The sequence below is a fragment of the Montipora capricornis genome, chromosome 12 (assembly GCF_036669925.1).
Source record: "Montipora capricornis isolate CH-2021 chromosome 12, ASM3666992v2, whole genome shotgun sequence".
Classification (NCBI taxonomy): Eukaryota; Metazoa; Cnidaria; class Anthozoa; order Scleractinia; family Acroporidae; genus Montipora; species Montipora capricornis.
The window spans coordinates 40,219,938-40,232,437 of record NC_090894.1 but is presented as its reverse complement, the minus strand read 5'-3'; the positions used below and the strand labels follow the sequence as shown (position 1 = coordinate 40,232,437).

The 12,500-nt window shown below is 37.5% G+C and overlaps 1 protein-coding gene across 1 annotated transcript in view; it reads right to left on the bottom strand.

Moving 5' to 3' along the window:
- Nucleotides 1-12,500, bottom strand: part of LOC138027927 (polypeptide N-acetylgalactosaminyltransferase 2-like) — a 20,433-nt gene that overhangs the window by 2,375 nt on the left and 5,558 nt on the right. The window contains exons 5-13 of the mRNA XM_068875545.1: nt 11,293-11,358; nt 9,056-9,177; nt 7,713-7,800; nt 7,504-7,591; nt 6,937-7,040; nt 5,403-5,529; nt 3,721-3,813; nt 2,198-2,281; nt 1,018-1,147 (exon numbers count right to left, since the gene is read on the bottom strand). Of these exons, the coding sequence (XP_068731646.1) occupies nt 1,018-1,147; nt 2,198-2,281; nt 3,721-3,813; nt 5,403-5,529; nt 6,937-7,040; nt 7,504-7,591; nt 7,713-7,800; nt 9,056-9,177; nt 11,293-11,358 (902 nt within the window). The remainder of the gene's footprint in view (nt 1-1,017; nt 1,148-2,197; nt 2,282-3,720; nt 3,814-5,402; nt 5,530-6,936; nt 7,041-7,503; nt 7,592-7,712; nt 7,801-9,055; nt 9,178-11,292; nt 11,359-12,500) is intronic.

Sequence of the window (12,500 nt, the reverse complement as noted above, 5' to 3'; positions counted from 1 at the left end):
TATATAAAATTTAGTGGTATACCAAGTGGAAGCAAATCGATAAAAACGCTATCCTGCCAGTGATGATATCATTTATATCCACACATTTGACCAATCAGCTCGCAGTATTTTCGCACGCTGTCAAGCACTTGTGGCTGCTTGTAACTTTTGATTTTCCGTGGTGTGTTGGTCTTTTAGGAGTTTTTGCATTTATTGGTTTGTTCGCAAGTCGAAGTCTAGTTTATTCTAAAATGGAGGCAAGCAGGTTTGTCAAGATCATAGATGATGAACTCATAGAATTCGTAGAATGACAAGAAAATCCGAATATAAAGAGGAAAACTGCCTACGACATCGAGCTATTCAAGAGTTTCATTTAACGATGAAAGTCAGGAGTAAGCTAAATGACACGGTATGTTACTTGCTACTGTTACCCAAGTATCTAACCATATTTATTCGTTTAGTTTATAAAAAGATAATTACATGACAGGGCTTGAAATTGCGACCAATACAGTCGCATAATTTTTTCCCTTTGCGACTAAAATATCTGGAGAAGTCGCAAATTTGCAACTTGTTTTCATCTTCGCTCTTTCGAAACAAAAGGGTTAGCAGTTGCCACTTTGCTGCTCTTATTACAGGAATACCAAGGTCTGGCCCTCAATCATGCTCGAAAACAAGAGTCAGAGATTTAACTGCTTTCTTTAAAAAAAAATTCATGTTTTTCAAGGGTAGCCCAGTTTACCCTCAAGAAGCATTCTTGTTATACTTTAAAAAGAATGTAATCTTTTTTTAACACCCAGGCTAGCAATTCTGGAGTCTCAATTCATTTGTGAGGTTTTCAACTCTGAAATGATAGCCAACATCTCATAATAAGCCAAGTCTTGAATCCATTTGCTTGTCTGGGAATCTACCCTATTGCCTCCCAAGAGGGGATTACCGGTAACAGCAGGCACAAAATAATAATACAGCAAAGGGGATTTGAGTTTTGAGGTTTGATGTTAATTTCCTTATCATTATCAATCTTTTCTGAAGATCTCTGACCTGGTTGCCTCCTGCACCATGGCATTCATACAGCCCAACACTTCCCCCCTCAGTGTGACCCAATGTGTCCATGCAGTCTTTGCCTTGTTTGATCTCTCCAAATGCTGTTGTGTCCTCACCCTCTGGAACTCTGGAGCAGAGTATATAAAGACAATTCAAACTTAAAGGAAAAAAAAATGTGCGTTCCAGAAAGCGGCAATGCTGGTGCAGATATGATCAGGGCTTATTAAGTTATCTCTGACATCAGCCTTAATCATTACAGCAAAGCTCTGCGCGCACGCCACGGAGCACAATTGGCAAGAAAATATGGTAACCCATCTGTGGGAGAAAATTTGATTTTGGTCACCGTAACGCAAGAGGGGCCACCCCAAGATCACGTGGCGACGGACAGTGGAGAAAGAAGTCAAGGAGATGGGGAAGACCTGGGGAGGCATCAAGCTTATGGCAAGGGACCAGCATGTGGGGAGCATGTTACTACCCTACATGCCACTTAGGCGTAAAGGGCATGAGTGAGCCTAAAATTGCACGCGCATCCCGTTGTGCACATAACACAGTGAAATTGGCAACATTTCAAAAGACAACCTTTCATGCGGGACAGCTCAGTTGAAAGAAGAATGGCCGTTTTCAGAGCAGAGCAGAGCAGTAATGAGCAGAACGGAAAACTTTTAGACTCTAGCAAAAGAAGGTTGACTTACTTAGGTTTCGTGTGAGAAAATTTAGTTGGTTAGTTGCTTTAGAAATTATCATATCAATATGTTTGGTCCAACTCAGATTATTTGATAACTCGGGGTTCTCTCTAGTTTTCAGCACAACAGGTATGGCACCTTTTCAAACCAGTAAAGCAATTGGTTAATGTTGGACCTTCAGCAAAGGATAAGCGACTTGTGAGCGTTTGCAGGCGGTAATAAGTGCTCTTACAAGCGGTAAGTTTTACCGGTTACCGCCTGATAAGAAGCACCCTGTAACTGCACACCTAGGTACGGGTGATCACACACCATAATGTAGGGAACAATCGAGAAAAGTTTAAAGAAAATCTTATGACAACTTCTATTACCAAGGAATCACCTTTAATCAATTTACATATTCTGAAAAGAGACCTAAGTACTATTTTAGCAAAACTAAATGTATGTCATTCTCTAACCAATAACACAAGTGAATTCATAAGTATCTTTAGCCTTACCTTAGCTCAGGGTAAACATTCTGCACATACCACTTGAAAGGTTTACATTTTAATTTTTTACGAAGTTCAAGTCGACTTGAAATACTGATGGGAGGAAAAGACAATCATCACAGGTGAGACACAATTTGGGAAATGAGCAATATAAAAACTTAATTATTAATTATTATTAAATTCTCAACCTCGGATAATGCAATTCTCGTGCTCTGATTGGTTCACTCAATCTCGGTTATCAGCTCATATACCTTAGTTTGACCTTATATGGTAAATGATTGATCAAAGTGTTGCCAAGCTAAAAGTTTTTTCGCCGGAAAGCGAAATTTCTCTCTGAAGAAAGCAAAAAAAAGTTTTTCTGGACAGCTGGGTTAAATTCCGACGTTTAGAAGTACGCGAAAAGGTAAGAAATGTTTTTTGTGGCAAGCCTGCGTCTGTCTGACCACAAGGTGTTACACGACATCGCATCGGTTCTCATCAAGTTTTTTCGATTTCACTCAGACTATGAGACTGGTTATAGCCAACTCGGCGCTACGCGCCTCGTTGGCTATTTACCATCTCATATCCAACGCGCGCTCATGGAATAATTGTTAATTACAGTAAAACCCTAGCTTAAGGCCACCTTGGTAATACGGTCAGCTCGCTATTACGGCAAGTTTTTTTGGCCCGGCAAAATGGCCATACATGTGGGTTATTGATCAAGCGTGTGTGTGGCTGGATATTGGCCAAGTTCTTTTTTGCGTGTTTATGGACCGAGATGAAGTCGAGGTCCATAAACGCGGGAAAAAAAATGAGGCCAATATCCAGCCATCCTGGCCAAACCAAGCTTAGTCAATAAAGGATTTGTGATATGGGCTAAAACATCAAAAAATGATCTTTGATCTGGCGGGACCAAGCGAGAAATCCCGAGCGGGCAAGATAGCTCCATCTTGCCCACTTGGCTCGTGCGATTTGGTTCATCTTAACTTATAGTTTCATATATAACTTAAAGTTTCATACATTAAAATCTCTCATAGAAAACCCTATTAACTGGGTTCCCCTGTAATTTCATTATTATTTTACCTAATACTTATAACAACTCACTACAGGTTTAGAAGTCTCTTGTCTAGGATACTCTTGAAAATAGACGTCTGTTTAATCAGTCAGTCCTTTTTCATAAATTCCACGACGGTCTTGTTAATTGCCAGTTTCCTGGCTCAATTACATTTCCCAGCAAAATCAGGTTTACTAGATGCCACCAGCATACCAGTACTTATTTCCAGCCTGAAGCAAATATTTCAGCTTTTAGTTATTCTTTTTTTTCCTGGAGCCATAAGGATTTGGAACTTGCTACCAACAGTCACATTAAGCCACTCAAAGCAGTCCGCCTTGCTTGCTATTAGATCATTCAAGGTGCCTGGTCACCTCTACAGCCTGACTAACGCTGACCGATCCCTCCCAGTACTACTATGCAGAAATCTATTTTTGGGAGATTTCATTTTATTCCAAGTTCTAAGTTCCCACAGTTGAATCAAGTATAACTGTAAACTCACTCTCCATAATCTGTATTCCTTGCATATGGCACAGCAGCATAATAATACTTCTTGTATTCATCCATCCATACTTCTACAGCTCTTCTTGTATTCCTAAAGAGAAAATAAAGTGATCATTAAATTTTAGAAAAAGACATGAAAACAAACCAATTTCTCCTTTTAACCAAGTTCTATAAGTTGTAACCGAATTTCATCCTCATTCAATTTACTTACACTCAGGCCAATTTAAATTGAACTGGGAAAATAACAGGCACCATAATTACTTACCTGGGTGCATTCAATTGACCGTATTCTGGAATGGGAATACATGGAACAGAAGTTTGAAATCCTTCATTTTTACTGAGATTCAGATTAAAATTGTCAAACACCTGCTCATATCTTTATTATCCTTGTTGCTTGAAAACGCCAGACATGCCATTTTAAATCTCCACTCCATGTATTCTCATTCTGGAATACGGTCAATCGAACGCACCCATACAGTATGGCCTAAAAAATGGAAGTTGGTTAGATAGTTATCAGATCTGTCTTTTTTTTTTTTGGATCAGGAGAGCATAACAACTAAAGAATAAAGCCTCTTAATAGAATAACTGTCCAATCATATGCTAGCTGCATCCCATCTAAGAGATAATAATTATTTATAGACTGAGCAATAATTATTTTCAATTGAACCAAAACCAAAGTACATGTAATTACTTTGGGCAATCAAGAAGGATGAAGACAATCCGGTAAACCAATCAAAACTCGAAGTAATTACATGTAGCCGACACAAAGTGCGGAAAAATGTGCATGCGTGAGCCATGATTGGTTTTGATTTCACTTCTGATTGGTTGACAAAATGGCGCGAGAACTTTGAACCAATCAATGAGTGATAAACCTAAGTAATTATCTAATTACTTTCGACACTCAATTGAAAACCGCTCTAAAAAGGCCTCTAAGTTTCACCTAAAGTACTGTTTTGTATCTGGTATTGCTATAATGCATAAATAAACTGAGATAGATAGAAAGCTAGTTTATTGACAGATTCTTTGGCAGCCGATTGGCTGAATTGCGTATTTACAGTTTTAAAAATGTACACTACTAATAATTTATTTCTAAATACATTGATATACACAACATAAAAAGGGATTTTATTTTAAAACTATGCTACTGTACATTATTTTCCAGGCACGATGTATAATTTGTAAAATGGTCTGTTTTCCATTTCTTTATATCAAAGCTCTTTTTATGGCTAAGCGAATAAGTTTGTTTGTTTGCTGCGGGCAAAAGTCTATGAAGGCGATTTTCTTGGTCATTTAACCCTTTGACGTCCAAACCGGCCAAAAGCGGCCACTCTGTCTAATGCCAGACGATTTTACTCATCAACGGGGAACCCCTGGGCGTCAATGGGTTAATCACTCACTGAAAAACTATGTCCCCATTATGATAAAATTAAATGTCCTATTACATACAGTTTGATTGTAATTTAATACTGTGGGAATTCCCGCTCTACTTAGGTCCTTAGAGTATTCAATAGATGGTAAATAATGGCCAAAGCTCTCTTCTGTACACGCTCTACAGTGTATCATTCTTTAAATACATCGGAAGAGCATAATGAAATACTGGTGCAGCGTAACTTAGGATTGATCTTATACAGGTACAATAGAGGCACAAATGAGTTTCTAAAATGAGTTACCAGTGCTTACTTTTGGAAGACATTCATGCTGCCCCCTGGGAAGTTATACGGATGTCTGTTTCTAAAAACATGACCAACTCTGGAACAAGGAATGATTTCCATGCTGCCTCCGCACTGCCATGCTCTGAAGGAGATTTCTGTCAACCAGAGTTGATAAAGTTCAAGTCAAGTAAAGAGAATTGTACAATTCCATGTGCAACGTTTTTAACATTACTCATTATTAATTAAAATTCATGCATCATTACCACAATATATGAAGGAAATGTGTATTTGAAGTGTGGCTTGTGGATGAAAGATTGAAGTGCAAGTAGATTACAATTAAAGCAAAATTAATGTTCTAACATCACAACTCTCAGCCATCCATTTAGTTCAAGAAACAATACACAGAGCAAAAAATAATTCTCTAAATTTAATTTACATGTCGCTAGCCATGACCCTAAGGTTCCAACCCTTGATGCAATAGTCAGCCCTGAAAAAACAAATTGCACTCCTCACCATCATTGTGCTTGATCTCCCACAAACATTCCATCAATTCATATCATTTAATAACAAGACTTGTAAACAAATTTGAACTGACAATATTAATTATTATTACATTGTATTAGCATCGTCAGGGTTCTCCAGTAGACTATTGATGTAAATAATGAGTAACATTATGTTAAACTAAGACCGAAAAAAAAACCAAAAGAAAACTTTAGGAAAGGAAAGGAACTTTATTTAAGTGTCCAATCTTCCAGCAGTAGAACACTTATTGGGGACAATGTAAATTGAAATTAACAAATCAAATCAAAATTTGGTTTTTGAGCAAAGGGGAAAAACAGAAGGACCCAGATAAAAAACCTCTCGGTGCAGAGTAGAGAACCAACAAACTCAACCCACATAATTTATGCCACCAAGTCTGGGAATCGAACCCGAGCCACATTGCTGGGAAGTGAGTGCTCTCACCACTGCGCCATCCCTGCACCCTAAGATGGATTGAGAGAGTTAACAGGCTCGGGCCTGTCTTGGTCAAATTGCCATCACATAAAATTAATCATTACTCCCTTGTCCTAAAATTAATGAACATAAATTACATGTATTATTAACTACACTTGTAACTACAGATTGGTAATCCAGGGGCTGTGGAGTACGAGGGGCTAGGCTTTGGTGTGGGTCATGGAAGTGTGAGGGGAGGGCGAGGAGGTTTAGGAGAAATCAACACCGTAAAAAAAAGTAGGGGGCTATCCCCTAACCCCCAATCCTCCCTCTCTGTGTCCCCTGTAATCCCTCAATAATAATAATAATAAATAAGATATCTTCATTCCCGAGCATTTCTAAAAATCAGTCCTTAAGTGGAACCATTTTCTAGGGCTGCATGTTACACTTGTATGACAGTTACACATATGTGCTCAATATCAATCATGCACTGTGCCAGCTTTTTGGCTCATAGTTACAATTTACATGTGCATACATGTACCGGTAAGTTTCAATTGCCAAGTGAATAATATGTACAATGTATTAGCATGTACTGTAGCATTCAGCCAGTTTAGAGGAATAAATCATACCCAAATTTTCGCCTCCCCAGATGTCCATATCCATGTCATATTTGCCTATTCTTTCAAACCATTTCTTGTCAATGGAGAATAATCCCCCAGCAATAACAGGAGTTCTAAACATCATACATGGACACAACTTGATGGTGAGTACAAAGTTTTAACTAGTAACAATGTAATGAGCTTCAACACCATTAGGTTACTTTAAACACTAGAGGTACAGGTTACCTAAAAAAAAACGAAGGAAAACAATCATGGCTTTCAAATGTAGTCAGCTTTTTTAGCTTTTTAATTGTATTACATGCAGTTTAACTCTAATACGGTAAAAAATATGCAATACTGCAATCTAGATTAAATTCTCTGACATGTTGAGGAACACATGCTGTTCACATAAAATGGAAACGATTTCAAGATTGGATAAAATTAATTACTGCACTAAAACAAGCTACAAGTTAGTATTGATCTACAAGGATGACAAAGAGTTTTAATTATTATGATAAAAAATTAATGGTACAGTAGATCATGCAAAGTCATGCATAATGGGAGACAAACAGCATCATGTTTACAATGTATATGTACCTAATGGGATCAGTGGGTCGCCCAGCACGTTCTGCGAGGACATTTGATGGTAAGTAATCCCACTTGAAATTCAAGTTCCATCCAAATCCTATAAAGAGACAGAAACCACTTGCATTTTATCCTACAATGCTCAAACTTTGTATGCTTTGTATGGAGTGATCTGGAAGATTTAATAACGTAATTTTAAAAATCAAGTAAAGTAAGTTTACCTCCTCTTAGATCTGATGATGATCCCATGTAATCAAAGGTGTCCATACTAATAACATCAATGATAGGACTTACTATCATATTTCGTTGCTTAAAGAATGCAATAAAAATATCATAATTAGAACTTAAGACAACCTTTCAGCAGCTGGCCATCTTGGGTAAGATGATAATCAAAGGGGTAATTTTCTTCAATTCATTTCTATAACGAAATTAACAAACAGTATTAAAACGGTTCAGCATGTACGTGCTGTCAAGTTACTGTATAATTGCATGCGGAAGGTTGCTGAGCACAAAAGAAGCATAAGAGTCACAAGAGGCAGACTCTAGCTTCTTGAGTACTTAGAAAAACCTCCACAGTGAATTTACATGTAAATCTTGATAGTACACGCACAACCCGTTACTATTTGTTTTATAACATAACCAAAACATCTTGAGACAGTTTGTGACATCCTTTGTCTTCTTTGAATGCTTCTTGCTCACCAACTCATTGAGCTGGTTTTCAATAAGGACTCTTTCCATTAGACAGAACTGACTGGCCAGACTGGGCATTTGGGAGGACTAACTCTTCAACACCTTCAATTAACACATTTTGAGGATGATAATTATACTCCTCTAGGAGAATGCGAGGGATTATCATGCAAGTGTTCCTTCGAATTGTTGCATTTTCTTTGGCCGGCCCATTCTGACAAAAGGAAAGTGCCCTAAGCCCTGCAAATCACTTTGTACATGTACATGTATGTGTCTGGGGCAAAAAAGCATAGTCTTTTTTGCATAAAGAAGAAATTTCAGCATTCTTAGCAGCGGATTATGAATTACATTAATTCACAGAACTCATTGAATAACCTACATGTACCAATAAATAATGCATGTATTTTTAACATGGACAACTGTGTCATTAATTTAGTGAAAACTATTCCCATAATTTTGGCTTTGCTTTTAATTTCAAACCTAAGGCTTAATTAGGACTAAATAAAAGTTGTTGTTTACACGCAAATTTCAAACCTAAGGCTTAATTAGGCCTAAATAAAAGTTGTTGTTCTGTATCAATTGGTAAAACAGTGACCGGTGACCTGTGTTTTGTGCCTGCCTCAAATTGAGACAACTTGATCAAGGTTGAAACAAGTTGACCTACAGTACATGTACATGTAGGTTGAAACAAAATGACCTGGTTTGGAAATGAATTTACCTACATTGTGTAAGGAACAAAAGGACCTGCAACACGTACATTATTATAAGAACTATTATCAATAACAGCCAAAACGAAGAGCTTGGAACAGGGGAATTCAATCACGACATTGAAAAAAAGAGCCTGGCCTGCTATCCAGACGACCATAATTTTTTGTACCTCCTTGATCCTCTTTAGGAGTGGCTCCAGCCAGTTCTTATTACACTCACAATGACTATCTAAAAAAGTAAGCACTTCTCCTTGGGCTTCATCAGCACCACGTACTCGAGAGCGCATCAATCCTGCAAAGCAAGTCAAATATTTCTGTATATATATAAACTTTGCTAATTTTTCCATAGCTTAATGTAATTGAAATAATGATAATACATAAAATGTACTGTGAGTTAACAAAAGCAATATTGCAGAGTGCTTATAGCCTGTGGGGCAGGCATCAGATGTCCAAAGGCTGGATAAGCTTATCCAGTGGATAATTCAATATCTCACAGTTTCAATCAGACTGTGCAAAGATTTTAGTTTATTATATAAACACCAATGAAATACAAAGTGAGCTTTTCTTCATAAAAGAAGATAACATGTTATTTTTTTCACATGTGAAAATCGCACCTTCTGGTGCCTTTCGTGGAATGATTTAGTATTTCAGTGGTGTTTACATAATACATAGAATATTACATGGCTGCTTCAAGATACGAAATTTCTCTTCTTGTGTTGAAAAATATTTCACTCGCTCACTGTACTCACTTGTGAAATATTTTTCACTGCTCAAAAGAGAAATTTCATATCTCCGTGTGGCCATGTACCAGTAATATCCTCTATTTAGTATCACCCAACTAGTGGACTAATGCAAATCCTGCATTTTAATTGACTACGCTACTAGAGGACTATTAGTAATAGTCCTCGAGTAGTGAAAAGCGTGACGCCTTCTTTCGTTTTATTCCCAAATAAATATTTCTTCAACTTGCATTTGCTAAATTTATTATTGCCTTTTCTGTCCGACTAGTTGGATTGATACTAAAACAATTAGACCCTCCGCACTCAAGGGCCATCGGTCAATAGCCCATTCGGCTTCGCCAGATAGGCTATTGACCCGTAGCCCTTGCGGGCTATGGGTCTAATTGTAAAATAATTGCTCATGTAACCATGGATATACATACTTCTAAATAAGCATATGTAAGTAAAGTTGAGTACAAGCCCCTTGGCGACTGGCCCCAACATTTTATGTGCCTTACATGCACAAACATGTATACATGTAATTATGTATCTGGCATTTGAACAACTGGAAGTACATGTACCTAGCATTGGCAGAGGTTTGGGACACACAGAAAAATGGACAATGGTTATAAAATAATGGTTCTCTACTCTTGTCACTTATGATAATAGCAGGTAATTCAAAAAGTGATTCATACACATGTTTATACAGTAAACCAAAAAATGCCTGCTCTTCAGCCCAAGTGGCTGCAAAGGTACATTGTAGAAACTACAGTGAATTTAATCCTCAGTCAAGTCCAACAGGAGAAACTTGTCCAGCTAATCCATTAACGGCAGCTCCGCTTCCTTGGACACATCTTGAGGAAGCCAGAGGACGAGCTTGCCAATAAGCATGCCCTATACCACCCACGGCACGGTAAAAGGAAAGTAAGACATCCCAAGACCCTTTTCCATCAGTACATTGCCAGGGTGATGTGTCAAGATAACCCCCCGACACCGGAAGAGATCCGGCTGATGGCTCTAGACAGGACAAACTGGGGAAAGCTCGTAGCCGACTGCACCGCAGTCGGCTGAGTGAGTGAGTGAGTGAGTGTGTACTACTGTAAGTGGGGGTGCTAATGTCTCCAATGTGCAGCACATGAGCATGCACATGTATATGTACATTGTAACACCATCCAAACCCAGTCATTCTTTCTTGCCCAGTCCCTAAATGCATGTTTTTGTCCAGGGACATAGACCTTATTCATAAATGGCGGTCAATTTATAATTCTTTTGTCTAAGTGCAAATTAGCCTACCAATCCTCGATACCATACAGTGAATTGAAAAGAATTCTTGCTCTAAAATGAGGCTTGGTAGGATAATTTGCACATGGACAAAAGAATTATAAATGTGACCGCCATTTATGAATAAGGTCTATTTTCATGGCTGCAAAGGTACATTGTAGAAACTACAGTGAATTTAATCCAAAAAGGAGCCTGGCCACTGCATAAATAAATAAATAAATAAATAAATAAATAAATAAATAAATAAATAAATAAATAAATAAATAAATAAATAATTATAATTAATGTAATCTATAACGTAATTCCACCTATGACCACAAGTAAGATGATACATACACACATTTTTTTTATAAGCTGGTTAATGCATTAAGCAAGCTAAAGAAATTAGAGTAGCAAACCTTTCTTACCTTGCCTTTTGTCATTTCTAAGAATTTTCACCTTAGGAAGCTGGGCTAATAACCTGCCATCATCAGCTAACATGACAAACATGAATTTACAGACATGTTATTAAAATCTCATTAAAATAGTCAATGATCAGTCACTACATGCACACCGATATAATTATGATGACTCCCTAAAATGAGTCATGAATGCTACACACAAAAATTCTTAAAAACAAGCTAGTTCGAAAAATTCTTAAAGTACCCCTGTGATCAAAAAAACCACTTCCTTTTTTTCTTGAGATTTTGAAAGTGTGTTTGCTTAACACCTGTCTGGCAAAATTTTGAGCTTTGATTTTTATCCAAAGGCCGCTTACTTTGAGTGTAAGTTTTGGATTTCATGGTCCGCCATTACTCACGTTCAAAACTGACCAATTGGAACTCAGACGGTTGGATCTAGGGAAACGTAACATCAGAGGCTCACTAGCTTAAAATTTCAGCGTGTGAACGCAGCTTATTATATATGCAAAGTATGAGTTTAAAAGTCTGAAAGCTCAAAACCCCAGTGCTGCATATTAATTTTGCAGCGTACACACATATTGCATTCTTAAACTAGTGAGCCTTTGACGTCATTTTCTCCTCGATCCAGCTCTCTCAAGAACATAATGTTGGTAATGGCGCACCATTAAATAGGAAAATTACAGTTAAAATAAAGAGGTGTCTTTTTGAAATCAAGGCTTAAAATGTGGGTCACTTAGTGTTTTGTTAACATAGTTTTGAAATCCAAAGAAAAATATGAATTGATTTTTTGGTCACAGGGGCACTTTAACCAAGGAAAGTTTTGACTACAACATCCTAAAGGTGCTGTTAAACTGTGAAGTGTTTTGCACAACTTGTCTTGCAATGTTTTGGCAACATCACACAGGCACTTTAACCAAGGAAAGTTTTGACTACACATCCTAAAGGTGCTGTTAAACTGTGAAGTGTTTTGCACAACTTGTCTTGCAATGTTTTGGCAACATTGTGGCGGGACAAGTTGCACGAAACATTTCACAGTGTAACACCCTGCAACGGCCAAAATCGTTGCAAGACAACATATTGCATGTACAATGCACATACATGTAAACTGTTTTATTCCATTAAGCCTACTTGATTTTTGCTAAAAAACTGTTAAAGTACTCAATTAAAATTCACATTTATTTTGTGCTTTAATGGCATATTACAAGTAATTATTA